The sequence below is a fragment of the Peromyscus eremicus genome, chromosome 2, assembly GCF_949786415.1.
Source record: "Peromyscus eremicus chromosome 2, PerEre_H2_v1, whole genome shotgun sequence".
In the NCBI taxonomy this organism is placed as follows: domain Eukaryota; kingdom Metazoa; phylum Chordata; class Mammalia; order Rodentia; family Cricetidae; genus Peromyscus; species Peromyscus eremicus.
Window position 1 is genome coordinate 72,749,332 of NC_081417.1, and position 23,775 is coordinate 72,773,106.

The 23,775-nt window shown below is 43.9% G+C and overlaps 2 protein-coding genes across 2 annotated transcripts in view; both read left to right on the forward strand.

The window, feature by feature from the left end:
• Positions 1-14,606, forward strand: part of Slc44a1 (solute carrier family 44 member 1) — a 184,090-nt gene extending 169,484 nt beyond the window's left edge. Inside the window, exon 16 of the mRNA XM_059254358.1 lies at positions 13,725-14,606. Coding sequence (XP_059110341.1) covers positions 13,725-13,739 — 15 coding nt within the window. The 3' untranslated portion in view covers positions 13,740-14,606. The remainder of the gene's footprint in view (positions 1-13,724) is intronic.
• Positions 14,607-22,820: 8,214 nt separating this feature from the next.
• The window catches only part of Fsd1l (fibronectin type III and SPRY domain containing 1 like), a 76,298-nt gene continuing 75,343 nt past the window's right edge, over positions 22,821-23,775 (forward strand). The window contains exon 1 of the mRNA XM_059254359.1: positions 22,821-22,996. Within this exon, the coding sequence (XP_059110342.1) occupies positions 22,982-22,996 (15 nt within the window). The 5' untranslated portion in view covers positions 22,821-22,981. The remainder of the gene's footprint in view (positions 22,997-23,775) is intronic.

Sequence of the window (23,775 nt, forward strand, 5' to 3'; positions counted from 1 at the left end):
CCAGTTCCAGGAGATCCCAGGACTTCTTTTGACCTCCATGAACACCGGCACACACGTGGTACATACATGTGCAGGCAGGCAAAACCCTTACATAAAATAAATGAACCCAAAACAAATTTTAAAATTAGGTATATGATTAAGAAATTCACATATAGTTGGGTGATGGTGGCATGTATGCTTTTAATCCCAGCACCCAGGATGCAGAGGCAGGCAGATCTCTGTGAGTTCAAGGTCAGTCTGGTCTACAGATCGAGTTCCTGGACAGCCAGAGCTGTTACTTAGAGAAACCCTGCCTCCAAAAAAAATTTAAAAAAAGAAAGAAAAAGAAATCCATTTATTATCTCACTTCATTGCATGCAAATATATTTTTAATTTTAAAATTACATTAATTTATTTATGTATGTGTGCCATGGCACTAGCCAGGTGCTGGTCAGATAGTCAGAGAATTAACTTGTGGGAGTCAGTTCTCACTTCTCACCATGTAGTTTCTGGCAATCGAACTAGGGTTTTCAGCCTTGGCCACAGGTGCCCCTGACCAGTGAATCTTCTCACCAGTTTGTAATATAGCTTCATAATGAAATCTCCTCTTCCACGGGATGTGCAATGTAGCACTAATTCCTCAAGGTGGCAGTGTCAGAGCTATTAAACAGCATTGTGTAATTCCTGCATTAGTTCTAATCAACATTTATATATTTTTGTTTTGTTTTTGACCTACAATGGCATTGATGTTCACTTTAATTCCAAAGAAAGCAATGTGTTTAATAGCTTCTTTTGCATATTGTATTTAAATAATTCCCCTGACTGGAATAATAGGAAGTTTTCTGCCTGGGTATTTTCAGTTCTGTGCTTCCTAAATCATTTTCCACGTTTAAAGATAACAGCAATCACATGACATGGAGCACTATTTCTTGAGCACATTTCATGAGTCAGTTAAACCCCTGCATCTTCATATACGTCATTCATTTACTCTTGTGGAACTGGCCTTCTTCCCACTTTATAGGTGAGAACACCGAAGCAAGGAAAACAGACAATTTGCCAAAGCCACAGTTATTATCTGCCAGAACCCGAGTTCAAATCCACCCTCTCTTCACAAATTACTAAGTGGATAAATTGGGGAACAAGTAAACAACTTTACATAAGTAAATGAATAGGTTTAAAAAATTGTTTGGTTCACTTATGTAATAAACATAACAGTTACAATAATAGTTTAAAATGTAGCTGAATGAGTATTTCCTGCTCTGTCCATATATCTGAAAATTTTAATTATAGCTGAATGATATTCCAATGTGCATATGAATCACATATTCATGACCCATTCATCCACTGATGGATATCTACATTGTTTCCATTTCCTGGCTATTGTGAATAGGGCAGCAGTAAACACAGATGAGCAGGTATCTCTATAGTAGAAGATGGAGCCCTTTAGGAATATGCCCAGGAGTGGTATAGGTGGGTCATAGGGTAGATCTATATTTAAATTTTTGAGGAAATGCCATGCTGGTTTCCATAGTAACTACACCAATTTGCATTCCCATCAACACTGAGTAAGTGTTCCCCACATCCATAACTATATTTGTTGTCTTTTTGGTTTTATCTTTGTCGTCCTGACTGGGGTAACATACAACTTTAAAGCAGTTTTAATTTGCATTTCCACAATGGCTAAGGATGTTGAACATTTTTAATAAAGAAAGCTCTCTTGTCCGTTTGTTCTCCTTTTGAAAATCCTGTTTAATTCTATACCCTGGGTTGATTTTGTTGTTGTGGGCCTTACCATATCAGTCACTAACGAATGATTGCCCCACCACACTCCCACAGGCCAATCTGATGGAAGAAATTCCTCACCTGAGGAATTCTTTTTCCCAGGTGGCTCTAGTTTGTGTCAAGTTGACAAAAACCTAACAACCTAACAGTTGTCTTCCTGCTGATTGTGGGTGGGTGATTGTTTGTTTATTATTTAGATATTTTGAACTCTAGACCCTTTTCAGACACATGACTCAACCTCTGGGCTATAATTTTGTCTTTTTATAACATCCTTTGAAGCATACACATTTTTAATTTTGATAAAATCAAATAATATATCTTTCCCTTGGTTTCTTATGCTCTTATTGTTCTATAAAGAAACAAATATATTGCCCAATCCAAAGTCATGAAGATTCAGCCTTCATTTTTCATCTGAGCATTTACGGTTTCCGGAAGTCTTTGATCTGTCCGGGTTAGCTTCTGCCTAGTGCACAGGAGGAGGTGTCCATCTGTCTTCTTTTCCATGTAGAGATCCAGGTGTTCCATCTCTCTCTCTTGAAAGACTGTTCTTTTCTTCACTGAATGATCTTGCCACCCTATCATAGTCAGAGTAAATGACCATATGGCTCTATTTCTAGAGTCACAACTGTCTTCATCTGCTTTCTGTCTCTGGGCGGGCCTTTCAGTAGGAAGCAGTAAAGTGAATAGGTTTTTATTCTCTAGCAAGTACCTGGAGTAGAGTGGTACCTTGACCCATGCTTCTTATCTGTCACCTGGCATGAGTAGGTGACTGACACTCTCTGCTATGATGTGAGGGTCACAAGAAAGGTGTTCACATGACAAGGATTATAGTTCTGATCACCTCTAGCAGGATCCAGGAGACAGATGTACAAATAAGGCCTAGATGCTTAGCTCAGCTAAAATATTTTAAATCCCAGTGACTTCAAGGTAGGTGTAACGCTCTACATCCATCTCAATACCTTCAAATGCATCTGAAATGTGTTTATCAAGACCTGTTGTGCTGCACACAGGAAAGCAGCTTGAATTAGATTTTTTACTTCCTAGCATACATCTAACATAAACTGCAGCAAAATTACCAAAGACAGCAAGGTAACTATGTAGAGTTATTAGCTAGTTCAAAGTCAAAAACACAGTTGAATGGTGGCTCTAGTTTTTGAACAGTTGAAGTTTTAATCCCTTTCTTTGTAAATAATTAGCTAGTAGGCCAGTTACCTCTTTGGGCCACTCCTTGTTAAAGGCGAAAAACCTTCTTTGTGTACAATAACATGTTCTGACTTTCTGATCTGCTTTGTTGAAAGGTGGTATCTACAGGATTACAGAATCTTACTCCCCATGACATTAGATTATTAACACACAGGCTCTAGTGAAGAGACATAAAAACATGGCCAAGAAACTGTTCTATGGTCTTCTGAGACTAAAGCTTTGTGGTGATGTGGTCTGTCCCAACACCTAAGGTTGATCTTCCTCTTGCCATCTCTCTACCTGCTTACTGGTGCCAACGACGCTAGAATGGAACAGTAAACTTTGTGTCTGCTCATGTTCAGTGTGGAGGACACCCGGCCCAAGAGGCCCAATCCTAACCCTGGAACAGATGTTCACTGTCCTCTACAGCTGATTACATCTAGATCAGAAAGGCAGGCTTCTAGATCAATTTCTCTTGAAATTGCTTAGGTAAGGCTTCAGTTTGATACCATAAAAACTAAAATCCCTCATGATATTTATTTTTAAAAAATGTTTAAAAATAGATAAAATATAGGAAAAGTACTTAGAAAACTCTATCTTTGGTAAGGGACTCATTGAAAGTGTAAAGACAACATGTGGGGCTGGATGAGAAAAGGACAGAGAACCTAAACTGATGAGAGATTTGAACAGGCACTTCACAGGGGAAAGTCAATACCCAATAAGCAGATAAAGTGATCTTAGTTGTTTCAGTCATAACGAGCCCAGGCAGAGGGATCTGCCTCTCTCTGGGCATTGGACAGTGTTAAGAATTTTAAAATCAGGTACTGAAGATGTGGCTCAGTCGGCTGAGTGTTTCTCTAACAGGCAAAAAGCTCTGAATTCAATCCTTGGTGCTGTATAAACTGGTTGTCATTGCACAAGGTGACCTGGTAAATATGAGACCTTATTTAAAAATAAAAAAATCTGAAAATGTGGCTAAAGTATGTTAAAAGTCAAGACTACTTCTAATGATAAGCACCTTAAGTTTATAATGTATGCACTCCGGTGTTCATTTCTGTAAATAAGCGAAGGCGCTGATGGGGCAATTGAACTCCATAATTATCATCTCTTATACCTTCTCTCACTGCTCAAACTTTCTTGACAAAAAGACTTCAGCTAAAACAACCAACCAGACCACTGTCGTTCTTGCACCAACCCCATTGAACCTCTACCCAGGTCTTGAGACAGCTGCACAAAGAACAGCAGCAGATCACCCTGGCTCCTGGAGACCCCACCCCAGCCAGGGCCATTTGAAAATTTGTGCCAGGCATTTTTGCAATGACAATGCCTCAGTTCCAGAGCGGAAGCACTTCCCCTGGTAGAGTAACTATGGTGACTGATGGCAAGGCTGTTAGAGGTCCAAAACACAAGCCTTAGTGGCTGTCGTTGGTAGTAGAGGCAGAGCTGTGATTGGACAAAGAAGTGGCTGTGATGAGTCCAATATGCTCTCGTTTCTATGGCTATATGAGCAGGCTGCTTGGGTTCACTCGGGCTTGGGGACCCTCTACTGTGATGCCTCTTCTAATGTGACATCAGGTGCAGTGACGTCTTCTCTCCACTAGACTTGCCTTGCCTACGTTCAGTAGTGCAAGGCTAAGCTGAAAACATTACACAGATTGACTGGCCCTAGGTTGGGAGGGTATGGTTTCTGGGTCTCACAGCACCAATCAATCCCAGGGGTGCTGTGTGCACAGTGCCTGGCACATACAAACACTAGCCCCCCAAAATGGTTTGCTCCCTTCTGGATCATAGCATCTGTACTTGGAGGCTGCCCACCTCAATCTGATGGGTGCCCTATGTGCCACACTGCAGCAGCTTGATGACTAAACAATCCCAAGGGAGCTGGGGGGAACCTGGTACTGCCTGGCACAGCACAATTATGCTATTGGCTACAACTGCTTGATCGTTGGCCTCTCAGGCCATCCTAGCAGCTGGTACCCAGTTTCCCATACCCAGTACTGGGTCCTAAATGACTCCGCTTGTGACTAGTATCTAATTTCCAGTTTAGAACCACTGCTTGGCTGTGGAAGAGGCCTTGGGCAGCTGCTTGGCAGTGGCCATTGACGGAGGAGCGGAGGGCTGCCAAGGTGGGAAGGAAGGAGTTAAATCAGAGAGAAAGAAGCTGAGAAAAGGCTGTGAGGAGCTGGAGGAGAGAACCTGCAGCCCTGGTCTCCACAGAGCTGTGCTCAAGCACATGAGACTTGGACTCCAAGCTGCAAGGCATAACACAGGCTACACTGATAAGGGGACCAAGGGTCCCCTTGTCCAAGACCCTCACTGGGATGTAACACATTGCCAAAGGTGGCTCTGTACATCAGCTAACTGCTGGGACTACCAAATCCTGGGGGAAACAGGAACTGCTAGATACCAGCAGTGAAGGACCTCTGTCTGTCCAAGATTTCCATCCAATTAAACCAAGAGAACCGTCAGCCATCTGATTGGTGACATCTAGAGACATACATCCTAAAGCCACATGAGATACACTACCCATCAACCGGAATGTTTAAAGGAAAATTAAAATGCTGGTTTTGAAGAAACTAGAATTCTCATATATAACTCATGGGAAAGTAAGTCAGCAGAAAAGTATGCTGGAAACCTGCTTCATTTTATTGGTTAAAGTTGAAAATAAATACAGATCCAACAGTTCCCCTTCCGGGAGCTGAAAGGCACAGGCACCTGTGCACCAAATAACTTATTCAGGAATGTTGTTGGGATCCAGGAGTGATGCTGCAGGCCTTGTAATCCCAGCACTGTGGAGACTGGGGTGGGAGAGGTCATGGGCAGGGGGGACATAGTGAGACACTCAGAAGTAAAGCAAATAAAACAAGCCCCCTGCCATGGTCATAAAAGGATCATTTGCAGTACCCTCAAATTGGAAACACCTCAGGTGTCCAGAACAGTTGGATTAATTGTACCACATTGACACTATGGCCCATTACATAAAAGTAGTAGAGATAAAATGAGCTAGAGCTGACTTCAGATAAGATTGTAGCATTCAGATCTTCACCCACCAAACAGTAATCTGGACAATTATTCTCTAGGACAAATCTTTTTATTTTTTGGTTTTTTGAGACAAGGTTTCTCTGTGTAGCTTTGATACCTGTCCTGGATCTTGCTCTGTAGACCAGGCTGGCCCCGAACTCACAGAGATCCACCTGCCTCTGCCTCCCGAGTGCTGAGATTAAAGGCATGTGCCACCACCGCCTGGCCTTCTCTAGGACAAATCTTAGAAATTGAAAATAGAAGAAGAATGCAAAGCCCAGTAACTTGTATACATTGTGATGAATTTGAGGATGTCTTTGAGAAAGCGAGACAAAAACTAGAAGACAGAAAAGAAAAAAAATAGGTAATTCCAGGGCCTTCAACACTAAAACAGTACACAACGTGGGTGGTGAGATGGGGAGAAGGAGGGAGGGAGGGAGGGAGGGAGGGAGGGAGGGAGGGAGGGAGGGAGGGAGGGAGGGTGTTATTTTAGAATTAGGAGGGAATATATTTGCACTCCAGAATCCTATCTTTGGAAACTGTGTGAGGGTAGGACAAAGCCATTTCAGACACACAAGGGGTTTTGATGCTGTCACACCAGTCACAGCAAGGTCAGAATCGAAGAAAGGTCTTCACACCATTTCCTGTTTGTTCAAAAATAATCATAAAAGCTTTTCTATTAAGGTGGTTGCATAAGAAAGGAGTTAACTACCTAAGAGAAAGTTGAGGTGGTACAAGCTTATAACCTCAGCACATGGAACAGGAAGGTCACAAGTTCAAGAACAGTCTGAACTACACAGTAAGGACTTTGAAAAAAAATTAAAACAAAGAAATAGGATATAATAATAGTAATAACAATAACAATAAAGGAGAATAAGAATTGGAGCCGTTTAAATTTAAATTTAGTTTTCATTCAACAAATACATTCCAAGTATGTGCCTTTTGCCAGCACTGTTTATAAGTAAGTTCTGAGGTACAGAACAAGACAAAAGAAAATAGACAAAGCAAAAGAGACACATATCTTTGCCTTCATGCAACATGTTAGAGAAATGCTTGAATAAGGATTATACAGCTACTTCATTAATACATAATGATTAAAAATACACCGAACAGTAGAAATAGTCTGTAATACACCATGAGGCAAAAAGAATGGAATGGTTGATGCCTGAGTCCACCATAGGGACCCATGCCTATAGTCTCAGAACTTGGGACATGGAGGTAAGAGGGTCAGGAATTTGAAGTCACCCTTGGCTACACAGCAAGTTTTAAGCAGGTGTAGGATACCTGAGTCCCTGTCCCAAAACAAAACAAACAAAACAAGGGTTAAGTGCTGGCCCCTCACGTGTCAGGACGTAGTTTGATTCCTGGAACCCATAAAAGGCTGTTGGAAATGAAGCCCACTTGTCCCACTGGAGCTGGGGAGATGGAGACAGGGGGACCCCAGGGGTTTGCTGGCAGCCAGTTTAGTAAAAACGAGGAGCTTCTGGTTTGGTGAGAGGCCCCGCTTCAGAACTAAGGTCGAGAGCAAATGAAGAAGACGACCAACACTGACCTTGGACCTCCACTTTCATGTGTACACATTTGCACACACGCTCCCCACATCCATGTATCCACCTACACACACTTGGAAAAGTCAGAAACTTGAAAATAAGTGCACTAGGGTGGTAAAATTACAAATGTGATTTTCTTTGGGAAAGCCTTTAATTTTCTATGGGGGATTTAGACAAAGGAAGAATAAAAATTAGGATTCATAAAATTGTTCAAATTTTTATTTTATATCAAGTATTTCATCTGGAAAAGATGCTTTCATTTTAAAATTTCTTTGTTGTTGTTTTGTTTTTTTGTTTAGACAAGGTCTCACTCAGCAGCCCAGGCTGCCAGCCTTTGACCTGCTTCTCTCAGCCTCCTAAGTTCTGGGATTAAAGACACAAACCTCCAGCCTGACTTAGAACTTCATTAACTGAAACCTTTTGTGTTTTTAAAATGGGGTCTCATGTATCCTAGCCTCCCACTTGCTGTGTAGACACTGATGACCATAAACTTCTGATTCTCCTGCCTCCACCTCCTGAGTGCTGAGGTCACAGGCAGGTGTCACCAAGGCCTAGTTTATGTGATGCTGGTGACTGGACCACGGCTTCATGCATTCTAGGAAGGCAGTCCACCAACTGAATTACATCTCTATTAACTGGAACCTTTATAATCTCCTTTACAGCAGATAAAAAGTATTCTATTTAAAATCAAGTTCTTATAAACAGAGGTGACAGAGAATAAAATATTACCCACTTCTGACCAAAAACAAAAAGAAAAACCAGTCCTCTGGTGAGGAACTTGCTCTTTCTATTCCAGCCAGCCAGGAAAGATGGGATTGCCAGGAGGAATGTGGATCTGCCCATACGGAAACTGCTAGAAACTCACATTTCAGATGGTTTTACCTAAAGTTAGCATGGTATAGTGTCAGCCATGCCTGTTACTCAGTGAGCCTCTAAGCAGGGTATGTAGACTGCCTGCTTATGACTGGGTCAGATGAAAGTCACTGGCAGAATACATATCATATGTATTGATATCACGGTTTTTAAAAGGCCCCTTTAATATTCCTGGCCTGTGAGAAAGCTATACCAGTAGTGACATTCTGAGGTATGTTGGTAAAAATCCATTTTTGGTGCTCGGTATGTAGCCTAGACACTAGCCTTGAGCTCACTACGTAGCCCAAGCTGACCTCTTTTTTTTCCTTTTTTCCTTCTTTTTTGCACGTCACTCTCAGTATGTAACACTGACCGGCATGGAACTCACTGTGTAGAACAGACTAGCCTCAATAGCAGAGATCAGCTTCCCTGTGACTCCAGAGTGCTTGGATTAAAGGCATGATGTAGCACCATGCCTTACTTAGTCTCCAATTATTTTTTCCTCTCTCTTTTTTAATTAAAAAATTTTACACAATGTATTCTAATCATGTTTTCCCCTCCCCCAATTCTTCTCAGATCTTCCCCACCTCCCTTCTCACCCAACTTTTATGTTTTCTCTCTAAAAAATAAAAATCATGAAAATAAAAGTAAACAAGAAACCAACAAGACAAAAGAATGCCAAATGAAACAACACCCCCCCCCACACACACACACGGAGTTCATTTTGTGATGGCCAACTCCTGGGCATGGGGCTTGCCCTGGAGTGTTATTCATGCAGCCAGTGATACTCCATTGAAGAAAACTGATTTCCCCTTTCCTAGCAGGTATCATTGCAAATAGCTTCTTGTGTAGGGGTAAGGCCCCATGTCTTCTTCCACAACTCAGTGCTGGGACCACATCTGGCTTGAACTTGTGCAGGCCTTGCACATGCTGCCACAGTCTTTATGATTTCATATGTGCATCAGTTCAGTTGTGTCTGGAAGACACTGTTTCCCTGGAGCATCCTTCTCTTCTGGTTCTTATAATCCTACCACCTCCTCTTCTGCATAGTTCCCTGATCCCTGAGGGGAAGAGTTTGATAAAGACATCCCATTTAAGACTAAGTGCTCCAAAGTCTTTCACTTCCACACATTATCTAGTTGTGGGTTTCTTTTAATTCCCAACTAATGCAAGAAGCTTATTTGATGAGAGTTGATAAGGCACTAGTCTATAGGTATGGCGTATGTCATTAGGAGTCACTTCGTTCCTATGATCTATAGGTATGGAGTATGTCATTAGGAGTCACTTCATTCCTATGATCTATAGGTAAGGCACTAGTCTATAGGTATGGCGTATGTCATTAGGAGTCACTTCATTCCTATGATCTATAGGTATGGCATATGTCACTAGGAGTCACTTCATTCCTGTGGTCTTTTAGCAGAATAATAGTATTAGTTTTTTCCCCCTAGGCCTATGGCCTGTCTAGTCGCAGGTTCTTGGGCACTTTAACAGTGCCAGGTATGGGTTCCAGCTCATGACATCGCAAGGCTCCTTGTGTCCTCCAGCACCTCCTCTAAACTCTGCTGTTCATCAGTCCCATGCTTGTGGTCTTGTATGTTGAGCCTTAACTCAAATTTTAAAATGTGCTTGGTGGCTCCCATAACATTTGTGCCACTACTGCACCAGTATATATTGCAGGCGGGTGACTCTTGTTGCAGCATTTGTAGCTGAGTGATATTGATGATTACCTTTCTCACCAGGATCATGCAAAGTACCTTCCAGGACTATGTACAGTAGCAGTGAAGTTTCTAGTTGGGAACCGGCTTGACTTTTCCATATTTGATGACATAAGTGAGTGTTGTCTTCAGCATTGGGGCCTCACCATCAGGTTTTTTAGAGTAACCAATGGCCTTGTCATTAGCCTGTGATCAATTCTTGATCTTCCTGCCTCTCAAGTATTGGAGTTAAAGGCATGTACCATTGTGCCCAGATTTTTTTCGAGGTTATAATTTCATCGTTCCCCTTACCTTTACTTTATCCAAACCCTCCTATATACCTCCTCCTCTTGTTCTCTTTCAAATTCCCAGTATGAAAAACAATTCCAGGAAGAGCAAGAGTTAGAGGCCGACCTAGGATACATAGTGAGTCCAAGCTACCTAGCAAATCACTATCTCAAAATAAATATGTAGATAGATAGACAGACAGACAGAATCATTCTTCTAAACTATATAGAAAGCAAAAATTTCTCATAGGCAGCCTATTAGATGGAGCCTTAAACTTTGAGTCTTAAAAATGTTGTTCTGTCTTCCAATGGGATGGGTACCTCAGGAATGGCTGTTCTCATTCATCCTTAGGATCAACTGGATTATATTAGCATTTTTTTCATGTTCAAGTTAGTGAGAAAGATGGCATCAAACTGTCATCAAATCATGATGCAGTATTTTTGATTATGATGGTTATGCAGTATTTTTAAGGGTGGCATTTGGCTTTTTAAGTATTTCAAATTTAAAGAAGGGAAGCTACGTGTAATACAGTTTCCTGGATGGGCTTTTGGAACAGGAAAGGACATTATGAAAATCAATGAATCTGAATAAAGTATGGTGTGCAGTTAGTAGCTATCTACCAATGCTGGGTGAGGAGTTGTGACAAACGTACTACAGAGTTCTGAGATGTGACCATGTGAGAAGTTAGGTGAGGGGTAATGAGAACTCTATTACTTCTGTAGCTTTTTAAAAAAATACTTAAAACTGTTCTAAAGTAAAAGTCTAAATTAAAATTAACTGTAGTAGTAAAACAGTTTTCTCTCAATCTCAGACAAATCACAAATTTAGCTGAATCTGCTGTCTGTGCTGTGTGACCTTAACTAAGCATCATCAGGATTGGGTGTCAGTCTAATTATAGGCAGCCTTACTATCAGCAGTAGGGGAAAGATCGTGAAAGTTGAAGCTTCGTGTTCCAACGTATAAGACCACAAGCGTGGAGCTGATGATCAGAGCATAGAGCAGAGTTTAGAGGAGGTGCTGGAGGACACAAGGAGCCTTGCGATTTCTGGAGAGAGGGCCTGGGGTCGGAAAAGCGGTGATCCAGGGATTTATTTGATTTTCCATTTGCCAAGTACATTGAAATTGGGAAGAAATCTGAGACAGGCACGTCAGCAGAGAGGCAGTGACTGGAATGTGAAGCTAAAATCTCAAGACTGAAATGCTGAAGTGAAAAGTGATGCTGTTCCCCATGCCTCCTGCTGCCTGGTTAGGACAGGGTAAGAAGCAGAGCCTACTGTAGACACGAGTGTATCTGGAGCTCTTAGACACCATTAGATGGCTGGATCTTACAGCTACTTTCTATCTTCTTGTTCTATGCCAAACGCCCCTGCATGTTGTGCTCAGGAAGATCTTCGCATTTCTGCTTGTCATGAGTTAGCTTAAGAGTCACAGTACTCAAGTAGGTCTCTTTCATTGATTTATCCTAATGGATTGTAAAGACTTCTTTCCCAGCACTGTGGATAGAGCCCCATTTCTTGAGTATGCGAGGCAAGCACTCTACCAGAATCATATGCCAAGCCCTAAATACCGCAAGAAATTATTTCAAACTTGTAGAGAGACTGTAAGAATAAGAATGCTACCCAAAACATCAGGTTCCACATTGTCAAACCTCCTGTGCCTACTGTGAAGAGTTATGCCACCAGCAGGATCATTCTCTATCCTTTTTTATGTAAACTCTCTCACATACGTACCACTTACACACATTCCACACAGACAGCACACACCACAATACATATGCTCCTTTACACACACATACACACACACACACACCACAACACATATACCTCTTATACCCACACCCACACATCACACACACAACATATACACACTACAATACACACATACACACACACACACACACACACACCACACCACACATACCTCTTTATACCCACACCCACACATCACACATCACACACACCACAATACATACACACTACAGTACAAACACACACACACACATACACACACACACACACACATACACACACACACACACCACTTCATGCCTCTGTTTCTTACATGACTTGTGCATACCTCCAGGTCAGTGGTTCTAAACCTTCCTAATGCTGGGATCCTTTAATACAGTTCCTCATGTTGTGGTGACCCCCGACCATGAAGTTATTTTCATTGCTACTTTATAACTGTAGTTTTGCTACGTTTATGAATTGTAATGTAAATATCTGTTTTCTGAATGTCGTAGGCAACCCCTATGAAAGGGGTCACAACCCTCAGGTTGAGAACTACTGCTCTAGGCCCTTCCATTCTCCATCCTTCAATGTGTATTTCCTAAGGATAAGGTCATTCTTTTCAGCACCACAGTGACATTCTTTTCAGCTCATTTACTCATTCACTGTCTGAGAGTGAACTGTGGCAACACTCATTATCTTGGTCTGCTCTGTCCCTTTGCTAAGTGAATTACAGGCTTGAAAAAGCCGTATTTCTATTTGTGTTTCAGGTTTGGGTCTTTAAGGGTACCATAAAACCAGGTTTGTCAGTTTAGCTTTGAATTTAACTCATGGGTTTGTCTCAGTTGGGCTTCTAAAAACCTCCTTATCAAAAAATAATGGTCATTCCAACACTGGGAAAGACGAGTCCAGCACCCACACCATGTGTCAGGTTAATCATGCAATTAATCTTCGCAACAACAGCATCAGTTACTTTTCTGTGGCTGTGATACAATACCCAAAACAAAGGGAGATGCATTTTTTTGTTGTTTTTTGTTTTGTTTGTTTGGCTCACAGTCTAGGGTCTAGGCCATCATGGTTGGTCACATTGCATCACAGTCAGGAAGGTGAATGCTTATGCCCAGCTAGCTTTCTCCTTTATACACAGTTGCAGGACCCTAGTGGAAGGAGTGATACTACCCACTTTTAGTGTGGGTCTTCCCACCTCTATTAACATAATCTAATCTAACCTGTGTACTTCCTCACATTGTGAGGCATACCCAGGGGCTTAATAATCCCTCACGGGAGTGCCTGGAGACTTGTCTCCCAGGTGATCTCAGAGCCTGTCAAGCTGACAATTAACACAACAACTTTAACCTTCAAGGCCCTCACCATTGCCTTATTTTCCTTAGGGAAGTGTACGCACAGAGGTTAAGTAGCTTGCTCATAAATCACAGCTGATAAGGGGGTACAATTAGAATTTGGACCCAGGCTGTTGCAGACATTCACTTTATTTATTGTCTCCTATGTGATTATTTTCAGCCACATTAATATTTCATAACATCTGAAGATTATCCCATATTATTTATCTCAGGTTATTGATTGCTTCTTCTTGTGTTTCCTTCTTCAAGTAGAGAAACACTCATTCTCTTGATGTGTTTATTTTTCAGCTGAGGAAAAGGTGATGGATCTCTGGAGACTGGGAGAATGGACTCAGAGGAGGCTGTTTACACAAGGATCTCCCACTCACCAGCTGTTGAGTCTGTGAGGACGACAGGATCTCATTACTTTGATGGCAGCGATCAAGAAGGCTCTCCAACCATAAACAGCCAAATGGATTTGACACAGTGGGGGTGGCTAATTAATGATTAATCAGAATCATTTGATAGTAATCTTTGTTGCAGCCACGTCTTCAAACTTCATGTTGCTTTCTCTTCTGGCCTTGTAATGCTTGAGAGACAAGCCCTGCTTCTCATCTAGTGAGTGTTGGCCTGAAGTCAGGACTCACACGGGAATTCTCTGCATTCATCCTGGGTTTGTCCTCTCTGACTCTGCTATTAATAGAGTCGATGTGGGCTAATAACTGCTATTACTGGGGGCCTGCTGCATGCCAAGCATTAGGATGGGTGCCCTACATAATACTGAATCCTCACGAAGCCCTGTAAGTTTGTATACATTGTTGACCTTTTGACCATGAGGAAATGAGATACTCCAAGAGATCATGTGCTGTGGAAAAGATGACACAGTTGATAGGCTCAGTGTTCCAATTCCAGAGTCCCTCTATTATAACACTATGCTTTGCTCATTATCGCTACGGAGATAACTGCCCTATAGTATCCTTAGGAATATCACACTTAGTCTCCAAATGGAGTGAGGATGGTGGTGTATGTGCATGGGAAGTGTCTTGGGGGAGAGTTTTAGAAGCACAGAAAAATCACAGAATTATTTTCTAAGCAAAATAACACTGTTCTTTTATGGCCTATGGGTCAAATCTGCCTGTCCCCACCTATTTTTGTAAATAAAATTTTATGGGAACACAACCACATCCTTTATATATTGTCTATGACTCCTTTCTTTCTGTAATGGTAGAGTTATATAATTGTATCAAAGACCCTACGATCCTCAGTGCCCAAAATATTGACAATATAGTCCTTGCAGGAAAGTTTGTGACCCCTGGCTTAGATGACTTTGGAAGGAAGCCCACAGTTTTCATTAAGCCCAATTTATTATATTTTTATATTTTCCCTTGACTGAAAACTTAAAGTCAGATAATGCCTACATAATCACTGTGTTCTAATGATGGCATGGTGGTAGATATGATGGTGATGGGCAGGGATTTGTGGGGCTGTACTGATGTAACTAGTGAAAGACAGGGAGTGGGCAGGAGGGTGAGAACTGTGTCTCTGGGACCCCAGTCAACTCCTTAGCCCAGAATCCTCCCACTTAAGTCCTTCCTATTCCTCTTGCTAAAGGAGGTCCTAAGATATCTGTTCACAGGCTTGCAAGTTGCATCCCATGTACAACATACTCCAGTCCCAACACCTTGACTTGGAATTCAGAAACCAAGGCAATCGGATCTCTAGTTATCTCTCTTCCCATCTCCTTTTGTTTTTAAGCCATGAGGAAAACATTCTAAATTTGAATGAGTATTTCAAAGCTGACTTATTTGCCTTTGATTCACGTTCATGAAAGCAGAAAGCAAAATACATAATACTTGTAGGTATTGATCTTATTCTGTTCAGGCTATTGTAACAAAATGCCATAAACTGCACAGCTTATAAACAACAGAACCAGTTTCCCAGTTTATAACACTAAGAAGTTCAAGATCAATGAGCTGGCCGTGGCATCAGTTTTCTGGTTCATAGACAGCCACCTTCCCATGTGTCCTCACATATTAGAAAGAACAAAGGATCTTTCTGGGGCTTCTGCCTTTTCTTTGTTTTCTTCCTTCCTTCCTTCCTTTCTTTCCTTTCTTTTCCATCTCACTCAGGAGGGCTGTCACAGACAAAGGCCCCAACTCCTAATATCACTTTGTGGAGTAGGATTTTTAACAAATGGCTTTGAGCAGAATATAAGTATTCAGCCCATGACAGTGTTATATTTCCTAACAGGCTTAGTTTTCATAGATGGTTTTCCTGAGCCAAAATAAACAGATAGACTAATTACTTTTTTTTTCTACAGATGTTACTCAATTAATTTAGGGAAGAAATCTGTTTTAAAGTTATACCATTCAAGCTTTCCTTCACATGGTTATATGCTTTTTCACAGACATAAGCTTTCATGGGTGCAGAATATTCCATGTCTTATATATTCTAGAGTTTTCCTAGCCCTTTCCCAGTGTTGGAGCATTAAAAGGTCCTCTCTCCAGTCCATGGTTCGTGTCCTACATCTTTTTCTTGGAATTGTTTTTTCCACCATTTCCTACTGTGCTCAGGCTGTGTCCTTGGCATAGTCAGGGTTCTGTCTTCCCTTCCAGTCTGCTGGTAGGCCATGGTGTAGCCCATGCAATGGAGAGATGCATTAGATTTTCAAATCAAAGATTATTCTTCCCTGCCATATGTCCCACCTTTCAATCCTCTCTCATTCTTCCTGATTCAATTGTTCTGTCATGGAAAAGTACATATTGACTTTTGTAATGAGAAAGGCATCTCACTCAGGAAGGGGATTTTCCTGGGAAGGGGTGACACAGTGTCCTCCTAACCTGACAGCCTCAGCCCTGCAGTACCAAAGGACTCAGACACCATTATTCACTGGTGATGTACTTAGGAAAATGGTTTATTTTAGGAAATAATAATGTGTGGGTAACCTGCATTATGTATTTTCTATGTGTTAAGCATTAGTCTAAATGCCTTACCTATCAAGGGGATGTTGTTAATACATTCATTCAACAAATGAGAAAATGGTGGTATAGAGAGGATAAGAAATTGTCCTGTCCACACAGCTAGTGCTTGAAAGCTGGGTTTTGTTTCAAATAGTGGGGTGTTGTTGGTATTTTTTACTCTTTTGGGGGGCCCGCCACCTAACTCCCAGATAAATCATGCAGGGATTATAAATGCCTGGCTTTAGCTTGGCTTGTTTTTGCCAGCTCTTTTTAACTTTAAATTATCCCATCTACTTTGCCTCTGGGCTTTTTCCTTTTCTTGCTTTTGTAATCTTACTTTCACTCCTACTCTGTGGCTGGCTGGGTGGCTGGGTGGCTGGCCCCTAGCATCCTCCTCTCCTTGTTCTCTTGTTCTTTCTTCTTTTTCTCCTCCCAGATTTCTCCTTCTATTTATTCTCTTTGCCTGCCAATCCCACCTATCCTTTCTCCTGCCTTGCTATTGGTGTTCAGTTCTCTATTAGACTATCAGGTGTTTTAGACAGGCACAGTAACACAGCTTCACAGAATTAAACAAATGCAACATAGAAGAACGCAACACATCTTTGTGTCATTAAAACAAATGTTCCACAGCATAACAAATGTAACACATCTTACAATAATATTCCCCAACAGTGGGGCACTGAGGTGTGGGTGATTAACCAATAAGTACAATCAGTAATGCACTGTGGCCTTTTATGTCCCTAGGCTCCACCTGGCTCATGCCATTTCAGAGTATCTTCAGAGGGAGAAGGAGCCAAGTAATTCTGTTACTGACAGCAGTGAGCCTTCCCTTTGTGCTGGAGAGAACTGGCTGGGGGCCAGCAACCTGGGGAGATTTCCTTTTATGAAGAGACGGGTGGGAAAATAATTGACTTTGTTCATAGTCATTCCCTGAACATTGAGTCCAGAAGCATGTCCAGGGCCAGGGCAGGGTACACTGGAAACACATGTATATTCCAGGCTTCATCCCCAGTGCCTAGTGTAAAGCAGGCCAGTGCACACAGAGGAAGTATTGTGACATAGAAACTTCTAAATAGAGTTAAGCTAGTAATCTCTCTTCCAGGAGGTAGCAGGGTCTCTTGCAGTGGACTATGTGGGGGTGGGGTGGGACTAGGGAGAAGAAACCCAGAGAACTATTTGAAGATAAGTATGATTACAGAGTGGAGTCTGAGAGGGAATGAATTATTAACTGGCTTGTAGTTTTGTAGAATGATGGAACTCGGGGTTCACAATGATGTTATCTTTACCAGGCACACTTCCAGTGCCCAGATCCCCCCATGACAGCTCTGCTAAGCAAATGCCCAGAGTCTGCTTGGATATTGGCACTGGTAGGGATCTCCCTACCAAATAGTGTATACCAAATCTCCGTGACTCTTTTATTTCTATTGTTTATTTTTTATTTTATAATTTTATACACATACATAATATATATTACCTACCCCCTCAAACTCCCCTCCCATTCTTCCTAGGAACCCTCTGCATGTACCTCTCCCACCTTCATGTGTATGTGTTTTTAAAATAGCCCACTAAGTCCAGTTATTAATGACTGCATGTACATGACAACCTACCTGAGGCCACTCCCCTGAAGAAACATGCCTCCTCCTCTCCCAATAACCAGTTCCCAGAAGCTCCTCAGCTAGGAGTGGAGCCTCATGAGGCCCTCTCCAATTCATGCTGCAGTCATTGACTGGCTTGGTCTTGTGCAGATAACTATCTGCTGTGAGTTCTTGAGGGCGACATCCATGTTGTGTTCAGAAGACAGCATCACCCCGCTTTTACACCCTTTCCATTCCTCTCCCACAATGTTCCCTGAGCTTTGAGATAGGTTGATATAGATGTCACCACAACACGAGGAACTGTTTCTAAAAGGTTGCAGCATTAGGAAGTTTGAGCCCCACTGCTTTAGACATTTTGTTGAGAGGAAACATGCCTTCTGATAGTTTGCAGCAGCTGGGTCGGATTCTACCAGAGGGACACTAGAGAATAAGACATCTGCTGTCTACCAGCCCCAAAGAGACAAAGTCAATGATTGTATCCATGCTGAGTTTTTCCTTTTAGGCTAAATATGATCTGGTACTTGAATTGTGCTCCCTCTCACATTGTTTTTGGTTCTTCACCATTCAGGTTTGTGTGTGCTGCTTTCTATGTGACTTAGAGCTAAGTCACTTGACTGAGCGCCAGCCTCCTCCTGGGCATAACCCATTTGATGTCATTTAATGAGTGCCTAGAGCTTCCACAGCTTTGGGGGTGAATCTGCATTTTAGTCAGAAAGGGGCAGGAAGCACAAGTTTAGGTTTCTATGGTTGAGAAGTGATGATAAGCACAAATACTTTTTGGCTGCTTATCTCACATCAGACTCAGCTAATCACTTGACCTGAATTGTTTCCTGTAATCCACTCATCAGCTGGTGCTGATACTGTGAGCCCTGTTTCACAGGTGAAGAAAGAGAAGCTTAGAGAGGCTTGTTTTACCAGGCTGGGTTGTAAAAGTGAAAACCTGGGTCACGTTTGATCGGGGAGCAATTGCGTGAACATTTGGGGCTTCAACAAAGAGCAGCACCTGACTAGTGACGGGTATCAGGGAAAACAGGCAGAGCAGAGAACAGGGGAGTTGGAGTGGAGACAGATATTCTAAGGCTCCAAGACACGAGTGGAGAAATAACTGTGCAAGAAGAGCCCTGAAGGTCATGCTGTGTAGAGCAGTAATAGTAGCAGCTGCCACCAGTTACCAGCCCACTAAGCCAAACATTTTCCATACATAGTCGCCTTTAATCCCTGCTAACCCCAAAAAGGAAATATGGTCACTACGCACTAGGAAATGGAGCATTCGTGAAGATAAGGGCTTACTGAAGACTGCAGAGCTGGCAAGCAGCAGGTCAGGATTCAAATGGAGAGAGCTGATGGTGCCTGTGGACCCATTAGACTGGTCCTCAAAGGTGGGGAGCTTGTTAGAGATATGGCAATTAAATCATTGCCTCCCCCAGAACTCATGAGGAAGCTCAGGCCTGCATGGAGTGCCTGGCATCTCTCAGAGAGGACAAAGAACCTAGTTTGCAGTGGACAGTTTTGCCGGACATTGGCAATGTCAACCAGGAGGTGATCTTGTCTTGGGGTTTCATCAGAAAGTAAGCAGGTCACCAAAGGCCAGAAACTTCAACCAATAACCATGACTAGATGAGCATCTTTCAGAACCACAAACTCAAATTTGGAAACAATGTACATTGTTGTTCCTTTTCCTTTTATGTGTGTGTATTATGTTTGTGGGCAACATCTATGTACAGGTACAACAGGTACATGTGCGTTTGTGGACGCCTGCGTGTGGACGCCAAAGGTTGGTATCAGGCATCTTGCTCAACTGCTCTTCAGTTAAAATTTGAGACAAAGTCACTTCCTAACTCTGGCGCTTGCTGATTAGGCTAGGCTGGCTGGCCCGTGGGTGCCTGGTACCCTCTTATCTCTACCTCCCAAGTGATGGGATTACCCACATGCACCCACTCCCAGCACTTTCCCTCATGCTTGAGTGGCAAGCATTTTACCAACTAAGGTATCTTAGCAGCCTTTTTACTTTCAAAGCTTTTTGTTTTATATGTGTAAGTGTTTTTGTCTACTTGTATGCATGTGCACATCACTGCCTGGTGTCCTTGGGCACCAGATCACCTAGAACTAGACTTATAAACCGTTGTGAGCTACCATATGGTGCTGGGAACTGAACCGAGATCCTTTGGAAAAACAGCCAATGCTCTAAACTGCTGAGCCATCTCTCCAGTTTCCCCTGCCCCTCACCCCTGTAAAGAGCAATATCCTTCCTCTCACATCAAGGGTTCACAGGTGTCAGTATGCATTAGTACCATCTGGAGGACTTGTTAAAACGGATTACTGGAGCTGACCCTGGAGTTCCTGTTCCTGGAGTTTCTGAGGATAAGGCCTGAGAATTTGCATTTCTAAGAAGCTCTCAGATAATGCTGATGCAGTTAGTCCTGGGGTCAAGTTTTAAGAACAACTGCTTTAAATAAGGCTACTTTAAAATATTTCCTAACTCGATTTGCTATGCAAAGATAATTACACGCAAGGCCTGTAGTCCCGAGCCACAGTGAGTGGGTGGGTTTGTAGACTTACTACCCCAGCTTGGTGAGGGAACTGTAGTGAGAGAACTAGGTTGACTGGAGGGAGACAAATCGCAGCCCTAAGGAACTAGCCGCTGAGAATGAGGTCAGCAAATGGTCCCGGATGAGCTGTGCTGGGAAGCCAGACAAGAGACACCAGAGATGTGGGCAGGGCAGAAGTCAAATGGGGTACAGCTGTTGTCAAAATCCACGGGCTCCTTGGCTGGCCTGAAGGGAAAGAATTACAGAAACTGGGGCCAGAAGCCAGAAATGAGCTCCGAGGGTGCGTCTCTGCGACCGTGTAGTGATCACATTTCAGGGCGACTGTCTCCAAAACCCTCTTTATTCCTCCTTTGGTAATGCCTGTCACTCAAGAAGTGCCTAGGAGCTCCCGTAAGGCAGGAGTGAGGTGATTCTTTGGAGATGAGACCAAACGCTCTCACCTTCCCTTCTGATGAGTCCACCGTGTCAAGCCAGGGCAGTGATTTGACCTCTGATGCCCTCCCATCCGCAGGCTACATTTCTCACCCATAGACAATGACTCAGCGGCTGTGTTCAGATCAGCCATTGGAGCCACCAGCACTGGGTTAATGGGTGGATACCTGGCTTCTGTCACTACTCTTCATGGAATTGGGGGTGGGGTGGGGCTGTGGATAGTAGATTCCCTTCCCTTGATACCAAGAGGGGGCCTCTCTCAAGGACTGCACACCACTCCTTTCTGGCAGGAGTAGAGTTGTACATCTGCTCTCCTCAGTCCCAGGCTTCCAAGTACTGTCTACCTAGCCTGAACGAAACCATTGTCTCCCTTTGTATCTTTTATCCCTTTCCTTACGTGTCTGTTCAGTTAAGGGTTTATTGGGTGTCGTCTGCCCTGTGCTGGGGTGGGGATACAGGTATGGTAAAAAGTTTTGGTCTTAAGAAACCACAATATAGTTGGAACGATCTGGTAGAGACATAATTAAAACATTGCAATTTAAGTATGGTTCCTCAAAAACAGCTCATGCCTCTTCAAGGCCTTGGTTCTTACTGTCCTTCTGACTAGATAGTCTTCCTCAGACCCTTTCATAGCTCTTATCCAGGTCATTGCTGAGCAATGTCAGGATATTGAACCCTACTTATTCTGAGTTCATTAACTCCATGCAATTTGTTTATTTCTTCCACTTACCTCATGAAATTTTCTCCTTTGTTAAATTGTTTTGCATGTGTATATGGGTGCTGTGTGTCAGTGTATTCCAATGTGTGGGCACATGAACAGGGGTACCTGTGTGTTGGTGTGTTTGTGGTTGCTTGGTTTTTATGTGGGTACCAGGTTCCGGATATATAAACTCTGGTCCTCACTCTTCCCGTACAAGAGCTTTGTCCACTGATCCATCTCCCTATTCTCTTACGAACTTTCCTTTCCAACAGCCTCATGGATTTTTGTCATTCTCCAAACTAGGCCTTGAGCTCTCTGAGACCCAGGCCATTTCACTGACGATTTGTGTAGAACTGCAGAACTGCTACCTAATATTCGATAGTCATTTTTCCTTTATTTCTCTAGTATGTGAACGCCCAGATGAATTTTTTTCTCGAGTCGCCTAAATGGAGATGAAGCCTGTCTCTCTGGAGAACCTTTATAAGCCTCCTGTCTTCATCCCAAGCTTTCCAGAATCTTCATTGCCAGATCTGGCCGTCCTAAGCAGATTCTAATTAGCTGCCCCACTGTCATTTACTCAGGCACTGTGTCCTGGGCAGTTCAGACACAGTATTTAATCTGCACAGTCCTTGACAGAGGATCACAGAGAAAGACTTGCTCACAAAGTAGCAAGATGCGAGCCGGGCAAGGGTAGCTAAGCCACAAAGCCCATATAGTCCCACAACCACGTTTCCTCCTACCCCTTGTCCTGGGGCCCTTTCAGGTTTGTACCATGCCCCTTCAAGACCTTTCTCCACATTTCCGCTGCCTCTCCATCCCAGCGTATTTCCTCCCGCTGGATAGCTGGGCCTGACCAACCCCGACTGCCCCTCCAAGGCTAAGTGGGGAGATGCTGTAGGTGCGGGATGCATCCTGGGCAGTGCTAGCTCCCGGACCCTCCGCACAGGCCTGGCTGCTGGGTGCCCAATGGCTCATTGCAAGGACCGCAGCGATGGCACAGGAAAAGGGATGCCAGGAAAGAGGTAGCTGTAGAAGGAAGGCGCAGGCGGACAGGCAGCGTTCCATCCTCCGTTGGTGCGGGTGCCCCCGCGCACGCATGCGCATGCGTGGCGCGCTCGCACCCCGCCCTCCCGCGGGCCGCCCTTTCACCCTGGCAACCGCGGCTCCGCAGCGGCGCGCGCGCGGGTTGGGCGCGGACGGGCGGGACCTCTGCGGGACGGGACCGGGCAGGCGGCGGCCGAGGTAGTGGGTATCGTGGGCTCTTCGGGCTCCTCGGGCTCCTCACTCGGTTCCGGTGGCAGGTTCGGCCCGGAGGGCTTGGTCCCTCGCCATGGACTCGCAGAAAGTAAGCAGGGGGCACGGCGGCCGGCAGGGTGGGTGGGCGGGGCGCGCGGGGCTCGGCGGCGGAGGGCGAGGCCGGGCCTGGGACCACCCGACCCCACCACACCGCACCTGAGAACCCGCGGGCTGCGGGGGCCGCGCCCGTGACCCCGGCCGACCTCTGCCCAGCGCTTGGCTCCGGGCGGGGACTGCGGGGAGGAAACCACGGGCGGCACCGGGGTCCCCGCCGCCCTGTGCGGGCGCTAGGCCCTTTTCTTCCCGCAGCCCGCAGCCCGCAGCGTGCTCCGAGGTGGGTCCCTCCTCGGCAGGCGTGAGGACCGTGGCTCAGTCTCGCGTGGGAACCTCCCCGCTGGCCCCGGAGCTGGTGTCCTTTTTCATCCACCGAGTCTTCAGCATGGTCCCTGCTCTGTAGGTCCGGGGACCGAATCTCCTTTGTACCGCTGCCCACTGCCTTGCTCGTGGCTTATTTATAAGCAGATCTCAGTGTTTGCCCTGCTAGAGGAAAGACAGTTGTCAGCTGCCCCACCCTCGTCCGCCAGTTGGTGTAGCTGGTCACAGTTACCCAGTGGTCTTGTGGAATGTTTAACACTTTGAGAACAAGTTAAGGAAAGATCTATAGTAGTCTTTTTGATTAAGTAAAATATTTCAAGAATATAGCCAGTGTATTGAGTACATTTGCAATTGAATTTTTAACAATCAGCTGTAATTCCTGTGTAGAAAAAATAAGCCACCCTACTCTCTTTGTTATATTATAGTGTGATTGCAGTATACTCCGGTATAGGA